General features: G+C 37.1%; 1 protein-coding gene and 1 non-coding gene across 2 annotated transcripts; one reads left to right on the forward strand and one right to left on the reverse strand.

The window, feature by feature from the left end:
- Positions 1-622: 622 nt before the first annotated feature.
- LOC112785005 (uncharacterized) lies at positions 623-6,532 on the forward strand. The gene is made up of 9 exons (XM_072229100.1): positions 623-860; positions 1,536-1,645; positions 2,000-2,185; positions 2,281-2,392; positions 2,486-2,520; positions 2,609-2,761; positions 2,886-5,371; positions 5,807-5,866; positions 6,193-6,532. Exons 2-9 carry the CDS (start codon positions 1,575-1,577, stop codon positions 6,222-6,224), a joined length of 3,135 nt encoding a protein of 1,044 aa, XP_072085201.1. The 5' UTR covers positions 623-860; positions 1,536-1,574; the 3' UTR covers positions 6,225-6,532.
- A 7,156-nt stretch (positions 6,533-13,688) lies between these two features.
- On the reverse strand, positions 13,689-13,796 carry LOC112788663 (small nucleolar RNA R71). Its single transcript, XR_003196020.1, has one exon. It is a non-coding gene; the product is annotated as a small nucleolar RNA R71 (small nucleolar RNA).
- Positions 13,797-20,523: the final 6,727 nt, after the last annotated feature.

Below are 20,523 nucleotides of genomic sequence, written 5' to 3' on the forward strand. Positions count from 1 at the left end.
AGTGTTATCATAAAAAATCCAAACAAAGCAAAGTTCTTTTTATTTATTTATAAGATAATTTTCATATAAATAATGGAAAAGAAGAAATCGAGATAAAAAAATGGGTTGCAGAGCGTGAAAGACACGCGTAGGGAATAAAAACACGAATAGAGTTGATTATAGTGGTGCGTAACGTGCTGTGCATTTGCTCTTGGTTTCTTTTCTTCAACTACCAGAATTTTGTGTTATTAAAACTCAACTAATTCCACTTCATCTAAACAAAATTTTATAAATACAAGTCTTTTTTTTATAATTTTTATTTCTAGATATAAAAATATTTTATACAATTATTTGATCAAATTCACGCGCAATGGGTGTGGTATCTTATTCTTTAGTTATTGTGCATAGAAATTAAGAATTTTTTATTAAAAGCTAAGAGCCTATTAAGTTAATTAATTTTGTATTTTGGATTAGTAACTTAGTATAATAATTAAATAAAAATTTATATATAATTATCTTCATATAAAATTAACAATTAAAAATTATTAATAATAATATAATCAAACTTGTTATATTAACTTCACATTAATACTTCTTCACCTAGTAATTATAGTTCATAGCGCGGACCACAAAACACAAGTTACTTTTGTTCCACTCATCACTCATCACTCATCCATCGCATTATTTGTGTTCATTTCTCATCACACTCCATCACTCACAGTTTCACACAGAGATTCGGCTTGAAGCTGCAGCTTCCTCTTCTCACTCTTACTCACATTTTCATTTTCATTCACCATTTTGAAGATCCTTTCTCTCTTTCCTCTTTTTGTGACGTAAAAACATTTCAGATCTCGAACGTTAGAGGAGAGAGAAAGAAAGCGGTGAGAGAATAACCGCTGTTTCGGTATTCTTGTCTAGCGAGACTCTCTCACCTTCATTGCTTGAGTGCGATTCTCTTGCTCACTGTCTTGGTTTTCGATACATTGGATTGTTGCTGTTTCCATGTTTTTTTTTCTGTTTAAATCCAAATTTATTTTTAAGAATCCGAGATTTCCTTCTTTATCTGCTTGCTTCACTCGAATTTTGTAATTTACTCTTTCTGCGATTTTTCTTTCTCCGTTTAGTTTGAAACTTTTTTTCTTTTCAGATCTGACTTCAATGCACGCGCATTCTTAGCAACTCATTTTTCTTTTCTTCTTTGATCTGGATGTCACTTTCTGTTTGTAACTGCATCTTCCATTATCGTCTCCTGTAATTTGATTTTTTTATAACTTTTTTCGAAATCAAAATTCTGTGATTTTTTGTGGATTAATTTTTTACTTCTCCAATGATGTGCTAGGAAGAGCGGTTGTTGATAACCAGCATTAATATTTTAGAATTTTTTTAGCATTTTTACATTTAGTAGTTGCATAACGTTCTCCTAACTTAATTGCATGATTGTGATGGGAAGAATCTTCACCGTTTTCACTTTAGTCATTCTAGCGAAAAATTGTTGACTAAATTCTGACTTGAGAGTTAACTAAAGTTCTATCTCTAATTGCTAATTTTCCTTTCAGGTTCAAGTTCCTTTTTTTTTTCCATCTAAAATCTTGGAAATGGAGGATGCACTGCATGCTAATGCGCCTTTGGATTATGCTTCAATTCGGATTTTTCCGAACCAAAATAGGTCAGCTTTTATTAAGTGGAAAGTGGAGTTAGAACTAGGTTTTCTAATTGAAACTGAATTTATGACATGAATTCTTTCAGTACTATATTAGTATATTCTGAAGTTGTTTTGGAAATGTTATTATCCTTACGGTAATGTTAGGAAGACAAAAAAAAAAAAAGCCAGAATTTACCTTATTTATCATTCATTAATTGTTATGTTAAATGAGGTAAGTTCGGGCTATTTTTGACTAATTTATTTTGGTTACCAAACATTTCTGTTATCCTTATTCAGTTCTGCATTGAGTATTGATTTATTGTGAATCTTTTCCACATGTGAATTTCTTTTACATTTTACGTGCCTTTATTGGGCTAGGTATGAGGCATTTGTATTTAAGGGGAAACTATCTGAGCAAGTGTTGGCCGGACATTTGGAACACCTGTTGCCGCATATACCTGCAATAAACAAATTATATGCCAAGGGATCTAACACAAACTTTGATCTTGAGTTGCCAGAAAATATGCATGGTGCTGAATGGTTTTCAAAAGCTACTGTTACAAGGTTTCTATCAAGGATGGCAGATCCTTTAGTTTTGTTTCCCTTTGCATTTCACTTATATGAAAATCTTACCAGCTGTCAATTATTTTGCCTCTCAGGTTCCTGCATATTATTAGTTCACCAGATTTGATAATTGACATTAATACTATCATGGATGAGATGTCACAGTTGGAGGAGTCGAAAAAATTCCATGTTTCATTATATGGAAAGGTGATACTTGTCTTTCAGGAAATATATACTGGATATGTTTTGTTTCTAATTGATAGTTGTCTTCTGAACTAATAGTTTATTGCTTATGAACAGCCTGAAGAAAAAAGCTTGTCATCTGATGCTTCAAAGTATGTTGTTGTAACTATTACATTACATTTAGCAAATATATATTTTTGCTTGCAACCTTTATTAAGCTTTCTTAGAATATGCTCCCAGGAACGAATTATTACGAGCAATGGACCTAAGGCTTACAGCATTGAGAAGCAAGTTAGTTGAAACAATTGACAAGGCTACTGGTGATACCTGCTCCCATGAAGCTATGACTCATTTAGCAAAATTTTCTCAACATTTTGGTGCTGTTAAAATTGAGTAAGTTTCAGACAGATTTATCAACTCTCAGGATGAGTAAATGCTATTATATCTTTAGCAAAACTTCTCTACTACTAGAAACATTGCTGAGCGGAGTTTACCTACATTGTGTACGTGAACACAGGAATTCTTTGTGCAAGTTTATAGAACTAAATCAAACGAGCCAGGATACTGGTCCCTTGAACAATGAAACACCCTCGACTACATGTAAGGGGACAAGCAGTGCTGCAAGCAACCCTGTTAAAGTTCGGCAGATTTCCAGGTCATCTAACTCTGATGCCCCTGTTGTCTATGGTGTTTCACCAGCTAAAGCTGCTCAAATTGAGAGGCAGAGTTCAACAGAAAGTGAGGAGTCTTCTAACTCAAGTGATGAGGATCAAATATCTGCTGAGAGAAGTCGTTCTCTTGTAAGATCTGCAACACCCAGAAGGTCGGCATCCCCAATGCGAAGGGTACAAATAGGAAGAGCAGGACCTCGCCGAGCTGCTGCATTAACTATAAAGAGTCTCAATTTTTTTCCTGGCAAAGGGGGGCCAATTTCTTATAGAGATGCTGCTGAAAATGGCTCTGAAGGGGAAGTATCTGAGCAACCCTTTAAGAAATCAGAAATTGATGTTAGGAGGATAACGGTGCAAGATGCCATCAGTCTTTTTGAAGGTAAACAGCGGGATCAAACTGCAGATGTTCAAAAGAGGAAGTCATTAGCAGATGTTTCTATCAGTACAAATAAATCTGTCTTGAGAAGATGGAGTGCAGGTATGGGAGAGACCTCTGTTCAAGACCAGCCAGAAGTTGCAACTGAAGATCCTCTTCCAGTGACTTCCAATGATGTGGTAGATGTCGATAACCATAAGAATTCGGAAGAAGTGGTGTCTGATTTTACTTCTGAAAGTCACGATAACGATGAGATAAATGCTGGTGACATAAAACAGGAAAGACAGGAAAATAGTTCCTATGCTATAGATAATGCAGAAGAAACTGAGTCAAAAGAGGAGACTGCCAGAAAGTTGGCAGCCTCAGAAGAATGGAATAAAAGAAAGCAAGAAGAGTTCAACCAGATTCTTAAGAAAATGGTTGAAAGCAAGCCTGTAATGTTTGGAAAGTCCCAGCCCAGCAGAAACCAGAATATTCCTTTTGAACAGAGGGGAGGATCTTATGATAATTATAAGGAGAAAAGGGATGCAAAACTCCGAGGAGAGAATACTGGAAAGCGGGTAGAAAAAGAAGCACAGTTTCGAGAAATGCAGCAACTACTTGATAAGAGGAAAGAAATGTTATCCAAAAATCTGAGTGCAAGTAAAAAAAGTGCTACAAGGTTGCCCCAAAAATCACTAAGAAATCCAACTCAACCTGCAAATTCTCCAAAAGAGACCTCTAAACCTATAGCTACGAAGAAGACATCTAAAACGTCACCAGTGCCTGCTATTCGGAAATCATGGTCAGCAATGCCTTCACCAAGGGCTGCAGGGACATCTCCTGTTAAATCACGCAGTGGAATTTCATCTGCTAGCACCACCCCAACATGTCGGAAACCAATCTCAGCATCTTCTGTGCCTCAACCAATCCCCCAAAGGGAGAAGTCTCAGCATCGAAACAGAAATGAGAAAGAACCTCAGACTGGCAGTGTCAGAAGTGTCAAAAGCAATGAGAAACGGCAGACAGCTGTTGCAAATAAGAGCAAGGCAACCAAAGCAAAAGTAACGAAAGCTTCTGAAGAAACCACTGTTCCTTCAAAGATTAGCTTGGCTAGCAAGGGAACCAAGAAAAGCAGTGTGGTGCCATTGGAATCGAAACCATTTCTACGTAAGGGTTCTCGGATGGGAAATGGTACAGGGACTGGTTCTGGTAATCTTAACAAGAGAAAAACTCCTCCTAAGCTGGACAAATCTCTCACTGAAAATGGTACTCAACATCAAGAAACGGAATTGGTTCTCAATGCTTCTGATCTGAACAGTCAACATTCAGACAGGGACACTGCAACACCCACTCATCAGAATGCTGCTACAGAACCAGAATCTCAGGTAAATAACCACTTGCAATGTGGTGAAATAGGAAATTTAGACCAAGATCCTACTGAAGTTGGTGATGTCTCAACAGATGTAATAGAGTCTCCCATAGAAATAAGGAATGAAGAGTCAACCATATCACCCTCTGCCTGGGTGGAGGAGACCGAAGAGGATCTGGAACTGTCCAGGCCATGCGAGGACAACACATTTCAACCCACATCTCTGGCTGGTATCCCTCCAGCAGGATCCGCTAGTCCCCGTGTTCGCCATTCTCTGTCGCAAATGCTTCAAGAAGAAAACAGTGAACCTGACACTTGTGAATGGGGAAATGCTGAGAATCCTCCGGCCATTATATCCCAAAAAGATGCACCCAAAGGTTTCAAAAGGCTCCTGAAATTTGCTCGGAAGAGCAAAGGTGGTGGTGATACAGGTTCCACTGGCTGGTCTAGTCCATCCGTATTCTCCGAAGGAGAGGACGATGCTGAGGATTTTAAAAACTCCAATAAAAGAAATGCTGACAATCTACTGAGAAAGGCTGCCCTTAATATGAAGAGTTATGGGCAACCAAAAAGTTCAATGCATGAAGGATATGAAAGAAATTTAGGTACTGATAAAATACATTTCTCTCTTTGCTTTTCCTCTCTACTGATGGTGCTGCACCAAATTTTGGAGTCCCTGAAATTTTTTTTCCCTCCTTGTCCTCTCGAACGTTAGATGCTTTCCTTCTGCTCCTTTTTCCTGTCGTGTTCTTATTTGATGGCCAATTTTTGGTGTCTCTCCAATATTCGGTTATTTGGGGCATATCCGTCAAATTTTTGAAAATTCTTACAATAACATCATTGCTTATTGGGCAATTAATAGGGACTGAAATTCAACAATATATTTTTATATATAAAAAGAAACTACGAAACTTTATGCTCTTTTATGCTAATGTCTTTGTGCTGTTTTTCACGTTGAACTTGACTGATTGCAAATTAACCGGCTCTAATTGTTCATATGATGCCTCTATTCTTATCACGTATAGATTTCTGCTTTGCAGCAAGTAGAGATGATGGCAAGGGTTCTCACAAGATGCATGATGGTGTCAGTTCTACAAGAGGTCAGTCTTCATGAGAAACACTAACTACAGACTTACCAATAATTTTTTTTATCCTTTTTCTTTTTATTTAAATATAGACGAGTCATGTTAACTTTTTTGTTACATTGATAAATTGATAAATTGATGTATTAGGATTATAATTTATATAAATCTAGTTAAAAGGAAAAGGTCAAACAAATTAATATGGAATGAAGGGAGCATGATTTTAGTGTTCCCTATACTTTTCTACATTGATTTTCTCACTAGTGGCGTTTCTCATTAAATACTTTAATGTTTTCTTCTGCATGTTCACGTTCCAGCGACAAGGTCATTCTTTTCTCTTTCAGCTTTTAGGGGAAGCAAACCCTCCGAGTCATAGTTTGGTTGATGGCTATGGAAAGTAAGATCATTGAGTTTGCTTTGCCATAATACAAGGGAAGTTTCATGTTGTAAATTCATTGAACTGCGTCGAGGTATTTTATAACATTACCCTGCAGTTAGCACTCAAATACTCCACGTCCCCGTCCTTAGCAGATTTTCTATACTTGATTTAATTGTTGTGATGGTTGTACCAAGCGTTCATTTCATAATATGTTACTATAACTTATATGAATATTGGTCATGTAGATAACTAAAATATTGGTACCAAATTTTTTGTTTAATTGTTTTTCATAGTTATTGGTGAAACTTGTTTTGGAGAGGTTACTTCTTTCTTTTGGTATGGAGTATATATCTACGGTTACTGTCACTCCGACGCTTATTTAAAAGAAAAACCGTTTTTGTGCAGCTGATGACTGATGGAGTCGAATAAAAATATTTCTTAATGAAAATACTGTTTTAGTGAACTGGTATGTATAGCCGAGTAATAAACATGTAAAATGTGCCGCGTTTTACTGTCTTGTCAAATTTATCAACTCGTTTTGGTGTAAAAATTTGAGTATGATGATGTGTTGGTACTTGGTAGCTATAAAAGCGTTGATAAAATTAAAGTTTTTTAATATATTGTTATTTTTTTTATTTTTTAAATTAAAAATTGTTAAATAATAAAACAATATTTTAATTTCAGTTATATCTTTCAAGACATCGTAGTTAGGAGTGGTAAAGTTGGTAGTTCGTTCCGCCAAGGGACTAGCCCGCTTTGTGAAATAAAATGGGTTTAAAATGTTAGGTAGAATATTTAATTAATTAAATGTTAGTTTGTTTAATTATTTTTTTTAAATTAATAAAATTAATAAAAAATAATTTAAAAATTAAATATAAAAAAGATCAAATTACAATACAATTCTTTTACTATTTTTTAAGATATTTAATTTCAATAGAATTGTTTAAAATAATATCTATCAATAAAATTATTTTTATTTTAAAAAATAAATTACATAATTTAAGAAATATATATATAAAAGTGTAAAATAAAATAAATAAAATTAATAACTAAACAAAAATAAAAATATGTTTAAAAATGATATAATTATTAATTTTTGTAGTATTAATTACTCTTATTTAATAAAAAAATCAAATAACTTTTGGCCTGACAGACGGGCCCGTTCCACCAAACTCGCGGTTTGACAGTGTGGGTTGGTTTGACGGAATTTTTTTATTTGGCGGATTCCAATCTTAGTCTAACCCACTCTTTTTGACGGGTTAGTCTAGTGAGTTCGATTTATTTTGCCATCCCTAATCATAGTTACTATAACCTGTATAGTATCAACATTTAAGTATGTACTATGTTTAACTTTATAAACAAAAGGGTAATTTATATAGTTAAATAAAACACAAGCTAATATTATTTAAATGTTTAATTACTTTACAAATTTCTATAGTTTTATCGAATTTTCAATTAGGATCTTATACTTTTTTCTTTTTAATTAGATTTTTATACTATATGATTTTTTTCAATTTAGTTTTTACTGGAACAAAAACGTTTAAAATAACAAAATATTCTATTAAAAAAAACGAATATTCTCACTATTAGGATAAAAGACCTAATTAAAGACACCTCTATATTTCGAAAATTTTAAAAGAACCTTTGTCATTTTGTCCCACCCTCACAGAGTCCTTGAGCATCCTTAGCTGTTTTTATTTGTTATTTCTTTAAATAAAGGTAGTGATCTGTTGTTTTCATTAAGATTTTCATGCTTTGAATCAATGTTTCTTAGAGTTTCTTCCCTTGAATTAAGTTAGAGATCTTCCTAACTTTAGTTGAGATTTTTTGGTACTTTGATCAATGCTTCTTGGAGTTGTTTTGTGCTTTCAAGTGTAGAAAATGATTAAAAGATGCTAGGCAAGAACAAGGAGATAGACAAAACAGGTATCAAGAAAAACGAAGGAGGAAGCTTAGGATACACTTTGAAATCTTAGGACACACTTTTAAAGTCATATTCATCAGAACGAGGCCTCCGTTAAGATTGGTCATCCAACGTGGAGAAAGTGGCGTCAAGTCATCAACCGGCAAAAGGAATATCATGCGTACACATCATACGTGCATACGCACAAATGGAGCAAAAAGAGAAATCATGCGTACGTATATTTTAGTACGAAAAGGGGTGTTGCATGTACGCATCCCTCATGCGTACGCGCAAATAGTGACAGAAGAAAAATCATGCGTATGCATGACCCCAAGTTCACATTCCACGCCAGTTTTGTGGCGTCCAACGGTTGGAATAAATTAGATAGCCAAATTGGGTCATTCTTGGAAGAAAGTGTGCCATGCAACGGCATATCATTGCCGTACAACGCCAAAACCATAAAGAGGCCCAAAATATTGAAAATTGAGCTGTCGTTGGACGTAGGATTTCTTAGTGTGCAATAGCTAACAATTAGTCCAACTCTTAAGCTCCAATTTCTTCATTCATTCTTCAATTCTCCAAGCTTCCAAAGAGTGAATCAAGCCCATGAAATCAAGCTCAATTAGTTTTGAATTTAATGTAATTGAATTTGAATTTGCATTTAAGTTTGTAGTAGGTTATAAATAGAGGTGGAAAGAGCACAAGAAAGAGACACAATCAGGAAGGGAGTTTTCAGACTCTCTTCTCATTCTTTTCTCTTCTTTCATTTTTTTTCATATCCATTTTGTAATTCTAGAGTTATGAATAGCTAATTCTCTCTTCATTTGGGGAAATAGCTCTGTTGCATTTTAATGGATTAATATGATTTCTTCTTCATCTTCAATTCATCTTTCAATTATTTCTTGAGAAAGAGTTTTAGTTCTTCATCAAAGGATCTAAATCTATTGAAAAATAATTTAGATCCAAGTTGGGTTTTATGATCACTTAGAAAAGTGAATTCATAAAATCAAAGCTTGAAAACTCTTTCTCCCAATTCTCATGATTGTGGATATTGATTTGATATGTGACATTAAATTAATCCTAATTTGAATCTTGAAGAATTGTGTGGTAATCAGAAGATATGCTTCATCTCTTTTCATGAGCAAATAATCAAAGAATTGACAATTGATCAAGTCAAGAAAAATTGAATTACCAAGGAATTAAAATTTAATTACTTATGATTTGTCAAGAGATTAATGATTGCATGATTGAAATGGAGATGAAAAGCTATTGATCCTGAGGACTCAACACCTCTTTACCCCAATGTTACCCCTATTCTTATCTTACTTTATTTATATTTTTGCAATTTAATTTTCAGTCATTTACATTCCCAGTTATTTACATTCTTGTCATTTACTTCCAGTCATTTACATTCCAGTTATTTACTTTAATGCTACGCTCTTTGATTAATTGTCATCCAAAATGAATTGTCTAACTAGAATATCAATTAATCACTGTTTGCTTAATCCATTAATCCTCGTGGGAATGATAAACCACTCACCGTGGTATTACTTGATGCGATCCGGTGCACTTGCCAGTAGTTTTGCGGATATTAGTTTATAAATTCCGTATCAAGTTTTTGGCGCCGTTGCCAGAGATTAATTGCGATTGACAAACTACCGGTTGATTGATTACCTATATTAGACACTTTTTATTCTATTAATTTAATTGCTTTTAATTCTTTATTTTTTTGTTAGTTAATTGTTTGTGTTATTGCCTCACTTAGAATTTTTTCAATTGTGACAAGGGAGATTCCAATTTCTTTTGATCTTGGTGATTATGTTTCTATAGAGTATTTTCAAGGGAAAATGGAGTTTACGTCACCCTTTGGCCAAGCAAATTGCATGGGATACTTTCTACCACCACAAAATGATTCATGCTACTATCCTAATTGTGGTTGGAAATATCAAGAACAAAAAATGATGGAGTATGAGCAAGTAAACCATATAGGATATTTTCCAGGGACACAAAATTATTCACATTACTATGAAATGAGCAATCATCTGAATGGTGGCTGGGAAAATTATTATCAAAGAGATTTCAATACTCCATATCCCATTTATCAAGAGCCATTATCTCTTGATCGTGCCTTGGACAAACTACAACAAACACTGGATGCATTTATGCAAAATTGTCCAATCTCACCTCCTAATTTTTTATATCAAAATCCTTCATCACTTGACCCTGCCTTACCACAAAACTCCTTTCAAAATTCACAAAACCCATTTCATTCCTTTCAAAACCCACAAAATCCACTTCACAATTCACAATACTCCTTTCACAATCCACAAAACGCATTTCACTACCCACAAAACTCCTTCTATATCCTCCAAAACAACTTCACCACAACACGTATATATTCACAAAACTATTCCAACCTTTCATCTCTTGAGTTAACCTTAGAACAACTTTTTCAAGCTACCATTTTATTTATCCAAACAGTAAATAGTTTCCTTCAAGAGTCCAGAGCATATAGTAAAAATCAGGAAGCCTCAAGAAAGTATCTAGAAGTACAAATGAGACAAATGACACAACATCTGACTGAGAAACCAACTATTGTCTTTACTAATAATAAAATTTTCTATCCAAGAGAAGAATGCAAGACCATAAGTTGGAGAAGTAGAGTAGTGCTTAGCAAGGAGAATGAAGACTAAATTGAGGCTATGAAAGAGGAGTTAGAAGTGCAAGAGCAAGACCAAAAGGGCCCTGAAATTCTAATAAAGAAGGAGGTTGTGAATGCATACAAACCTAGGATTTCATATCTTCAGAGGCTACAAGAGGTGGCAAAAGAACAGGTAAAGTCCCTCCCAAAAGAAGCAATACAAAATCATGCAAAAGAAAAGGAGAAAAATAACCAAGGGAGTCCACACTCCAAGGAATCAGAGAAATACATGGTGGTTGATTTAATTGAACCATCAATCTAAGAAGTTCTTGATGAAGGGGACACTCCAACCAATACACAATACTCAAGTCCTAAAACCAAAGAGGTGAAGGCAATCAAGGAAAGCACTCAAAGAAGAATTGTGATCAATAAACAAAAGACAACATCCATAAAAAAGAGAAGGTCAACAAAAACATCCAACCCCTACCTCAACAAACAAGCCGAATCAAGCTAGTAACAATAAAAAAAATCTTGTTAGGAGAAAATCAAATCAGGGGGCATCAATTTTCTCCTCTTCTCCTTTGAAGTCATTCCTCTTAACCAACTAGAAGAAGATGAAGAAAATTCAAGAATCAAGAGTCAAGCTAATGACTTTAAAAGAGCGCTTATTGGGAGGTAACCCAACCATAGTATTGATAAACCACTATTTTATGATTTATATTGTGTTTAATTGAGTGGTTTTTATCAATTATTTACTTACTTATTCATATGATTTGCATGATTTTACAATTCCTTCCTAGTTGAATTCTATGGTTGAAAACTTGCTTCCTAGAGATCTTTTATTTGTATATTTTAATTCTCCTTTATCCCATTCGATGCCGTGATCCGTGTGTTAAGTGTTTCAGGCTTTATAGGGCAGGAATGGCTCAGAGAATGGAGAGGAAGCTTGCAAAAATGGAAGGAACACAAGAAACTAAGGAGATGACCAGCGAACACTGACGCGAGCGCATGGCTCACGCGAGCGCGCGAAATGAAGAAATCGCAGCGACGCGAACGCGTTCCTGACGCGTACGCATGGATTGGAGTCTGCACGAATGACGCGAACGCGTGGACGACGCGAATGCGTGACAAGAAAAATAGCTGAATGACACGAACGCATGGACGACGCGTACGCGTGACCTGCGCGATCTGCAGAAATAACATAATACGCCGGGGGTGATTTCGAGCCGCATTTTGACCCAGTTTTCGGCTAAGAAACACAGACTAAAGTTAGGGAACATGCAGAAACTCAAGACGCATCCACACACATTCAGATACATTGATATTAGGATTACTTTTAGTTTTAGATCTGAATCTAGATTTGCCTTACATTCATAGTTTATGCTTTTGCTTTGGATTTTGGATGTTGAAGAGTCATTACCTCCATTGAAGTTATTACTTTAGTTTGTTTCCTTATTCCTTTACTCCTTTCAGTTGATCATTGACCCTATTCAGATAATTATGTTGCATTTTGAATTTATTAATATATAGAGTTACTTTTACTTTTAATTAATTTTAATTCTCTATTTTATTTTATTTAATTTATTATGTCTTCTTATATTTTTATGAGTATTAAATCCATGTCAATGGAGTAGATTTTCTACTTGACATGGGGGTTGATTAAAAGGAGACACTTGAGTTGGAATGCTCAAGTGCTTAGTTAAATTGGACGTTATTAGCTAATTCTGTATCTACTAACGCTAGACCTTCCCAAGGGAGAGGACTAGAATTTGAGGATAAGAGTTAGCTCAATCACTTGACTTTCCTTTATTTAGTAAGGGTTAACTAAGTGAAAACAACAACATCTTTACACTACACTAGAGAAGATTCTAACAAGGATAGAACTTCCAATTAATCATTCCCCCAGTCAAGGCCTTTTAATATTAATAATAATTCTTAGTTTATTGCTTTAATTTATAATTATTTTAAATTGCTCATTATCCAACTCAAACTTTCTTGAAAATTACTGATTAATAAATTAGTACCCTTTTCTGCAACTCGTTGGGAGACGACCTGGGACTCATATTCCTAGTATTTTTATTTCTAAAATTTGTGACAACTTTTCTAAATTAACAAGGCGGACCTTAGCTGATTAAGAACTATACTCACGACGTATTCTATAAGTTATTTCTTAATTATCCGACTTCTGCCTGCTGTTCAATTTTTGGCGCCGTTGCCGGGGAGTTGCAATAGTGTGCTAGATTATTAATTAGTGTACATATTTTATTTTATTTGCATATTTTATTTTCATTTTTTGTTACCATGAGCTATATGTTTTTCTCCTTGAATGACGCGTTCATTGCCTGATCCGAGCTTAGCCTCTTTTGATCCTGAAATTGAAAGAACTCTTTCACGTATTAGGCGAGCTCGACGTCGGTTAGCCTCTAAGGGTGGTGAAGTGATTGTTATCGATTCACCAGTCTCATCTGAGGGTGAATCTGAACTGCCATCTGAGAGCGAGACAAGCTCCTTTACTACTGATTCAGTTGATTCATGTGCAGGTAACATGGTAGAACCTAGGAGGATTACTCTCCAGGAAGCTGGAGCCCCAGATTTTACACTACAACCGTATCAAGTGCGTCATCCAAATCTGGCTGCAGATTTTGAACTGAAGACTGCACTAATCAACTTGATGCCCAAGTTTTATGGCTTACCTGCTTAGGAGCCTATCAAGCACCTTAGGGATTTCCAGACATCCTGTTCTATTGTTAGGCGTCATGGTGCAGATGAAACTTCTATTCTGTTAACCGCCTTTCCGTTTTCTCTTCAGAGAAAGGCGAGAGAATGGTACTACGCTCAACCCGAAGTGACGGTTACTAACTGGGATACGCTCAGGAGAGAATTTTTGGAAAAATACTTTCCGTCTGAAGTCACAGATAGACTGAGAAAAGAGATCTCCTGTATTGTTCAAGGTGATTCGGAGACTCTCTATGAGTACTGGGAGCGTTTTAAGAACCTTCTAGACGCATGCCCCCATCACATGATTGACAGACTAGTGTTGATCAGCTACTTCACTTAAGGCATGAACCCCCAGGATAAGACTACACTGGATGGTGCTAGTAATGGTTCTATGAAAAAGTACAGGACCGCAGATGAAGCATGGCAACTGATCAGCGACTTAGCTGAGTCCACTAGGAATCACAGGCAGAGGCGCAGCCACTCAAAAGCTGTTTCAGAGGTTTCCTCTGGCGTTAAAACTACTGCTCTTACCCAGAGTATATGTGAAATGACCAACCTACTAAAACAGATGCAGTTAAATCAACAACAAGCACAACAAGCTCAACCTCTCCCACCACAACACAGACAACAGTTGGTTCCACAAAGAGTATGCGGGATCTGTGCTGATTATAGTCATTATACTGACGAATGTCCGCAGCTCCAACAGGAAGACAACACTGTGACAGCCACTCACAACTTCTATGACCGCTCGAATCAAGGATACAATCAACAAGGTGGCAACTACAACCAAGGTGGCAACTATAACCATGGATGGCAGGACAACTCCAACCAAGGTTGGAAAGATAATTCTAACCATAGTTTGAGGGACAACTATAACAGAGGAGGCAAAGATAACAATGGAAACCAGAGGTGGAATAACAATAACAACAACAGACAGCAGAATCAGAACCAACCTTACAGAGCACCTCACCTAAGACAGTCCCAAGGACCCCAACACAACCAACAACAGGTTCCTCAGATCATTTATTCCAATTCCTCATCAAATGATGAGATGCTCTATTCTCTTGCACAAGGACAACAAGACATGCAGACGCAGCTGAACTCTACTTTAAATGGTCTGACTGCCACTTTATAAGCTCTCGTCTCCCGGTTAGATTCATCACCTAATTTCACCAATCAACCTTCAAGCTCCAGTAGAATTTCTTTTCAACCCCTACCTAATCCCAAAGGTGGCATCAATGCCATCACTTTAAGCTCCAAAGCCACATTGCAAAAGAGGAACCAGGAGGAGCCAAGCTCACCAGAACACGTCCTAGCTGAGGATGTGGTGGAAGTGGAAGATGCTGAAGAGAAAGAGGATGTACAAAACATAGTTGAAGAAGAAGCAGCTCAACCACAGAATGAAACACCAAAGGATGCAGAAGCTGTAAGTAACGCCCTTCCTATTCCATTCCCATAAGTTGCAAGGAAGCCTAGAAAGCAGATGGAACTTGACCCCAAAATGGTAGAAATATTCAAAAAGGTTGAGGTAACTGTTCTCTTTTTTTATGTTATTCAGCAGGTACCTAAATATGCAAAGTTTCTAAAAGATTTATGCATACATAAGGATAAGATTAATGAATTAGAAACTATTCCTTTAGGTAGTTTTATATCTGCTTTAATGAGAGGTATGCCTGAAAAATGTAGTGATCCAGGTCCATGCATGGTTAACTGTACCATTGGAGGTGTAATATTTTCTGATTGCATGTGCGATTTAGGAGCGTGTGTTAGTATAATGCCATTGTCTATATATAATACTTTGAGGCTCCCTCCCTTAAAAAGGTCGGCAGCTCGTTTTGTGTTAGTAGATAAAATCATTATTACAGTAGTTGGAATTGCTGAAGATGTATTAGTGAGCATTAAGGGGCTCACATTTTCTATTGACTTCTATATCCTGGAAATGCCCCCTAATGACTCAGGAAGACCATCATCAATCCTGCTTGGAAGACCATTCCTGAAGACTTCAAAGTTCAAGCTGGATGCATTCTCAGGAACTTACTCCTTTGAGATAGATGGCAGAACAGTGAGTTTCAGTTTAAATGAAGCTATGAAGCACCCTCCGGAAGATCATTCTATCTTCTAGTGCGACATCATTGATGAAACTGTAGCTGAATTTTACCAAGAAGAAATAGAAGAGAAGCACAAAGAGCAAGGTCCAAGTGTGGGGACACCCTCTGAACATAATGAAGACCCTTTGTCATTATCACCAGCCCCGGATGATCCAGAACCTAGCCATGAAAAGAAATTGGAATTAAAGCCCCTCCCTCCACACCTCAAGTATGCTTACCTTGAGGATAAGCAGAAGTTTCCAGTTATCATTGCAAGGGAACTCACTTCCCAACAAGAAGAACAACTGCTTAATGTGCTGAGAAAACATAAGAAAGCAATTGGATGGAGCTTGGCGGATATAGTAGGCATCAGTCCTCAAGTTTGTGAGCACAGAATATATTTAGAAGAGGAATCAAAGCCTGTCCGTCAACCTCAAAGAAGATTAAATCCCACCATCTTAGAAGTTGTCAAGAAAGAAGTGACCAGGCTACTTGAAGCAGATATCATTTACCCCATCTCAGATAGTGAATGGGTCAGTCCAGTACAAGTGGTGTCCAAAAAGTCTGGAGTCACAACAATAAGAAATGAGCATGGAGAGCTCCTGACAACTAGAGTGCAGAATTCATGGAGAGTTTGCATTGACTATAGGCGTCTCAACCAAGCCACTCGCAAGGATCATTACCCCTTGCCATTCATTGATCAGATGCTTGATCGCCTGTCAGGTAAATCCCATTACTGCTTTTTAGATGGTTATACATGCTACTTTCAAATTCATATAGCTCCTGAAGATCAGAAAGAGACTACTTTTACATGTCCTTTTGGGACTTATGCTTATAAGAGAATGCCCTTTGGCTTATGCAATGCACCAGCTACTTTCCAAAGGTGCATGATGAGTCTTTTCTCTTATCTCATTGAGAACTGTATGGAGATTTTTATGGATGATTTTAGCATATATGGTGATTCCTTTAGCCTTTGCTTGGATAGTTTATCTAGAGTGTTAGACAGATGTATTAGTTCAAACCTTGTATTAAATTTTGAAAAATGTCACTTTATGGTAAAACAAGGAATTGTACTAGGACATGTTGTGTCTAATACTGGCATTTCTGTAGATCCAGCAAAGGTGGATGTTATTTCTAGTTTACCTTACCCCTCCTCCGTGAGGGAAGTCCGTTCGTTCCTTGGCCATGCAGGTTTTTACAGGAGATTCATTAAGGACTTCAATAAGGTAGCATTGCCTTTATCCAGATTGCTGCAGAAAGATATTGAGTTCGAGTTCAGTGTGGATTGTATGCAAGCATTTGATAAGCTGAAGATCGCCCTGACTCAAGCCCCAATTGTGAGAGGACCAGACTGGAGTCAGCCATTTGAAATTATGTGTGATGCTTCCAAACATGCAGTAGGAGCAGCGCTGGCTCAGCGAGAAGGTAATGATCCTTTTTTAATTGCTTATGCATCTAAGACTTTAGATGCTGCTCAATCTAACTATACTACTACTGAAAAAGAGCTTTTAGCTATTGTTTTTGCTCTGGATAAATTCCGAGCCTATTTACTTGGTACTAAGGTAGTAGCGTACTCAGATCATGCAGCTCTAAAATATTTACTAGCTAAAAAGGAGTCCAAACCAAGGCTAATACGTTGGATACTACTGCTGCAAGAATTTGATTTAGAAATTATGGATAGGAGTGGTAACTAGAATTTAGTAGCAGACCACTTGAGTCGTCTTGAGCACATTAAGGATGACTCCACTCCTATAAATGATAATTTCTCATTTGATAGCTTACATGCAGTATCTGAAGTAGTTCCTTGGTATGCACCTGTAGCTAATTATCTAGTTAGCCACACTTTTTCTCCAAATTTTACTAAGCATCAAAGAGACAAGCTGAAGAGCGAGTCCAAATATTATATATGGGATGATCCATATTTATAGAGGTGTGGTGCTGACCAGGTAATTAGATGGTGTGTACCTCAATCAGAATTCCAGTCCATTTTAGAGGCCTGCCACTCATCTGAGAGTGGAGGACATTTTGGCCCTCAAAGAACAGCTAGAAAAATTTTAGACTGTGGATTCTGGTGGCCTACTCTTTTTAAAGACGCTGCTGAATTTTGTAAATCTTGTCCCCCTTGCCAAAGGTTTGGTAATATATCTAAGAGGGATGAGATGCCTCAACAGATTATGCTTTTCTGTGAAATTTTTTATGTTTGGGGCATTGACTTCATGGGTCCATTTCCAAATTCTAATGGTTACTTTTATATACTGTTAGCCATAGATTATCTTTCTAAATGGATGGAAGCAATTCCCACCCGTACTGATGATGCTAACACTGTCATTTCCTTTGTTAGAAACCATATTATTTGTCGCTTTGGATCACCACGAGCAATCGTGAGTGATCAAGGCACCCACTTTTGTAACAGGAGACTGACAGGATTACTCAAGAAGCATGGGATAATTCACAAAGTAGCAACAGCTTACCATCCCAGATCAATGGGCAAGTCGAAGTCTCTAACAGAGAGATTAAACGCATTTTGGAAAAGATAGTAAAACCTCATAGGAAGGACTGGAGTGCCAGGCTACAAGATGCACTCTGGGCATATAGAACAGCGTACAAAATACCCATTGGGATGAGTCCCTTCCGCTTAGTATACGGAAAGGCTTGTCACCTTCCAATGGAGGTGGAACACAAGGCTTTCTGGGCTGTGAGGGAGTGCAACATGAACTTTGAGGAAGCTGGTGCTGAAAGAAAGCTGCAACTAGCAGAACTTGAGAACTTTCACCTAGAAGCATATGACAACTCCAGGAGATACAAAGAAAAGATGAAGGCTGTCCATGACAAGCACATAAAAAGGAGAGAATTCAGACCAGGGAGTTAGTTCTTCTTTATAACTCCAGACTGAGGCTTATGCCAGGTAAACTGAGATTAAGATGGGAAGGTCCATATAGAGTAGAAAAGGCAGAGCCATACGGAGTTTTTTACCTGCGTCATCCTTCTAGCTCCAAAATTCTAAAGGTCAATGGACATCGCCTGAAGCTCTATCATGGTGAGAAGACAAAGGATCACAAAGAACTAGAGGACTTCCTCTTGGAAGACCCACCAACAGAAGCAGAATGAGTCTGAAGAGCGTCCAACTTAAGGACGTAAAAGCAAAGTGCTAGGTGGGAGACAACCCACCATGGTATGATCGTTCCGTTTCAGTTTTAGTTTTATTTTACTTTATTCTATTTAATTTTTGTTAATGATTCTTCTCATAATCTCTGCATATAGCTGCATATAGCCTGCATTTGCATTTGCATACTGCACCAAAAAAAACGCACGCGACGTGTAAGCGTCGCTGACGCGTCCGCGTCATCGTTGCGTTAGGAAGAAAAGAGAATTGAACAGAAAGTCACGCGAAAGCGTGGCTGGAGGCCTGCCTTAGGCACAAATATGCTCATGCGACCGCATCGCTGATGCGTCCGCGTCATTTTGAAGAATAGCCTCCCATGCGTCTGCGTCACCCACGCGAACGCGTGCCCCTAAAAATTGACGTAAAAGAGGTGTATGGCAGCAAGCTACGATGGATTGGGGCTGAAATGATGCTGGAAGCACCAGCCCTATCACGCGACCGCGTGCCTCATGCGTCCGCGTCGTTTCCTAAATATGGTCATTCACGCGATCGCGTCACCCACGCGAACGCGTCACCCTAAATTTTAGCAAAATGAGTTTGAAACAGAGAGTCGCGCGAATCAAGTCACGCGACCGCATGACCCACGTGTCTGCGTCACTTGAAAAACATCGCACACCACACGTCCGCGTCACATGTGGCGCACAGATTATCCAGATCAGCCAAATATCATATCTTTTCTTCCCCAAATCCTAATTTTTCTTTTCCCTTCTTATTTCTTTCTTCCCCCCTTCTTCCTTCTCTATTCTTTCTCACTTTTTACTTTCTCCTCCTTATTTTTCACATCCATTCTCAAGGTTCTTTTCCTTCTTTCTTTTTATTTTTCCTTTATTACTTTTATTTATGTTTATGTTTTTTTTCCTTTTTCTTTTCACTTTCATTATCTATATCTTCTTTTCCTTTATTTTCTCTGTCTTTTTATTCCTTTAATTGGTGTTAGAAATTTAATTAGGTGATTATTTTCTTCTATATTTTGCTTGTGAACTATTGTGAAATTGTTTGACAATTAATATTACTTCTTAAAGGGTTGCTTGCATGTTCAATTTACTACTTTCAATAACATGTTTACCATGCATGCTATGTGTTTGTGAAAAAGCCTGTATGGCATTGCACACTAATTATTCTATTCTACTACTTTAATGCCTGTTTTTCACAAAACCCCTTTTATATTTTATTAATTAAATATAATTGTCAATACAAACAGGTTGTTAGTTTGAAAGGGTTGGTAATCTAACTTGGACATTAAATGCTTAATCTATGCTACTCATGCCTTTGCCGGCATACCAATAAACATCTTGCATTTAATTACCATCACATGCACTTGCTATATTACCTTTGATGAACTTTTCACATGTAGTCTAGACCATGTGTTAACGACATCCTTCTTCACCGTGCATTGATTATCACCCATAATATTTGCTCCCTTGCTCGAACCCTTATCTTTACATATTACTTTCTTTTTCCTTTTTCAGGATGGCCACCAAGAAAGGTAAAGAGAAAGCTACTCCCAAACCTCCAGCAAGGAGAGAAACAAAAAGAGCATTAGTGGCAGAGCCATCTTCAACAGCGGTGAAACCCTCAACAAAACGAATCAAGAGGATCATCAAGGTCGATGAAAAAGAGAAAGCCTTTCCAACAAAGGACACTGCGCGGTTCACTAACCGCTACTGTGAGCAGATGTTCCCCATCCTGACAAAGAGGAATTATAACAATGAGTACCTTCTTATCCTCCCAACCAACATTACTGAATTTGTTGATCCCCGCATTGAGCGACGACAGTGGGGATT

The sequence above is a fragment of the Arachis hypogaea genome, chromosome 20 (genome assembly GCF_003086295.3).
Source record: "Arachis hypogaea cultivar Tifrunner chromosome 20, arahy.Tifrunner.gnm2.J5K5, whole genome shotgun sequence".
Taxonomy (NCBI): Eukaryota; Viridiplantae; Streptophyta; class Magnoliopsida; order Fabales; family Fabaceae; genus Arachis; species Arachis hypogaea.

Coding starts and splice junctions, on each gene's coding strand:
- LOC112785005 (XM_072229100.1), top strand. CDS start 1,575: ATGGAGGATGCACTGCATGCTAATGCGCCTTTGGATTATGCTTCAATT. Junction 2,186..2,280: donor TCAAAAGCTACTGTTACAAG/GTTTCTATCAAG, acceptor TTTGCCTCTCAG/GTTCCTGCATATTATTAGTT. Junction 5,372..5,806: donor AGGATATGAAAGAAATTTAG/GTACTGATAAAA, acceptor TCTGCTTTGCAG/CAAGTAGAGATGATGGCAAG.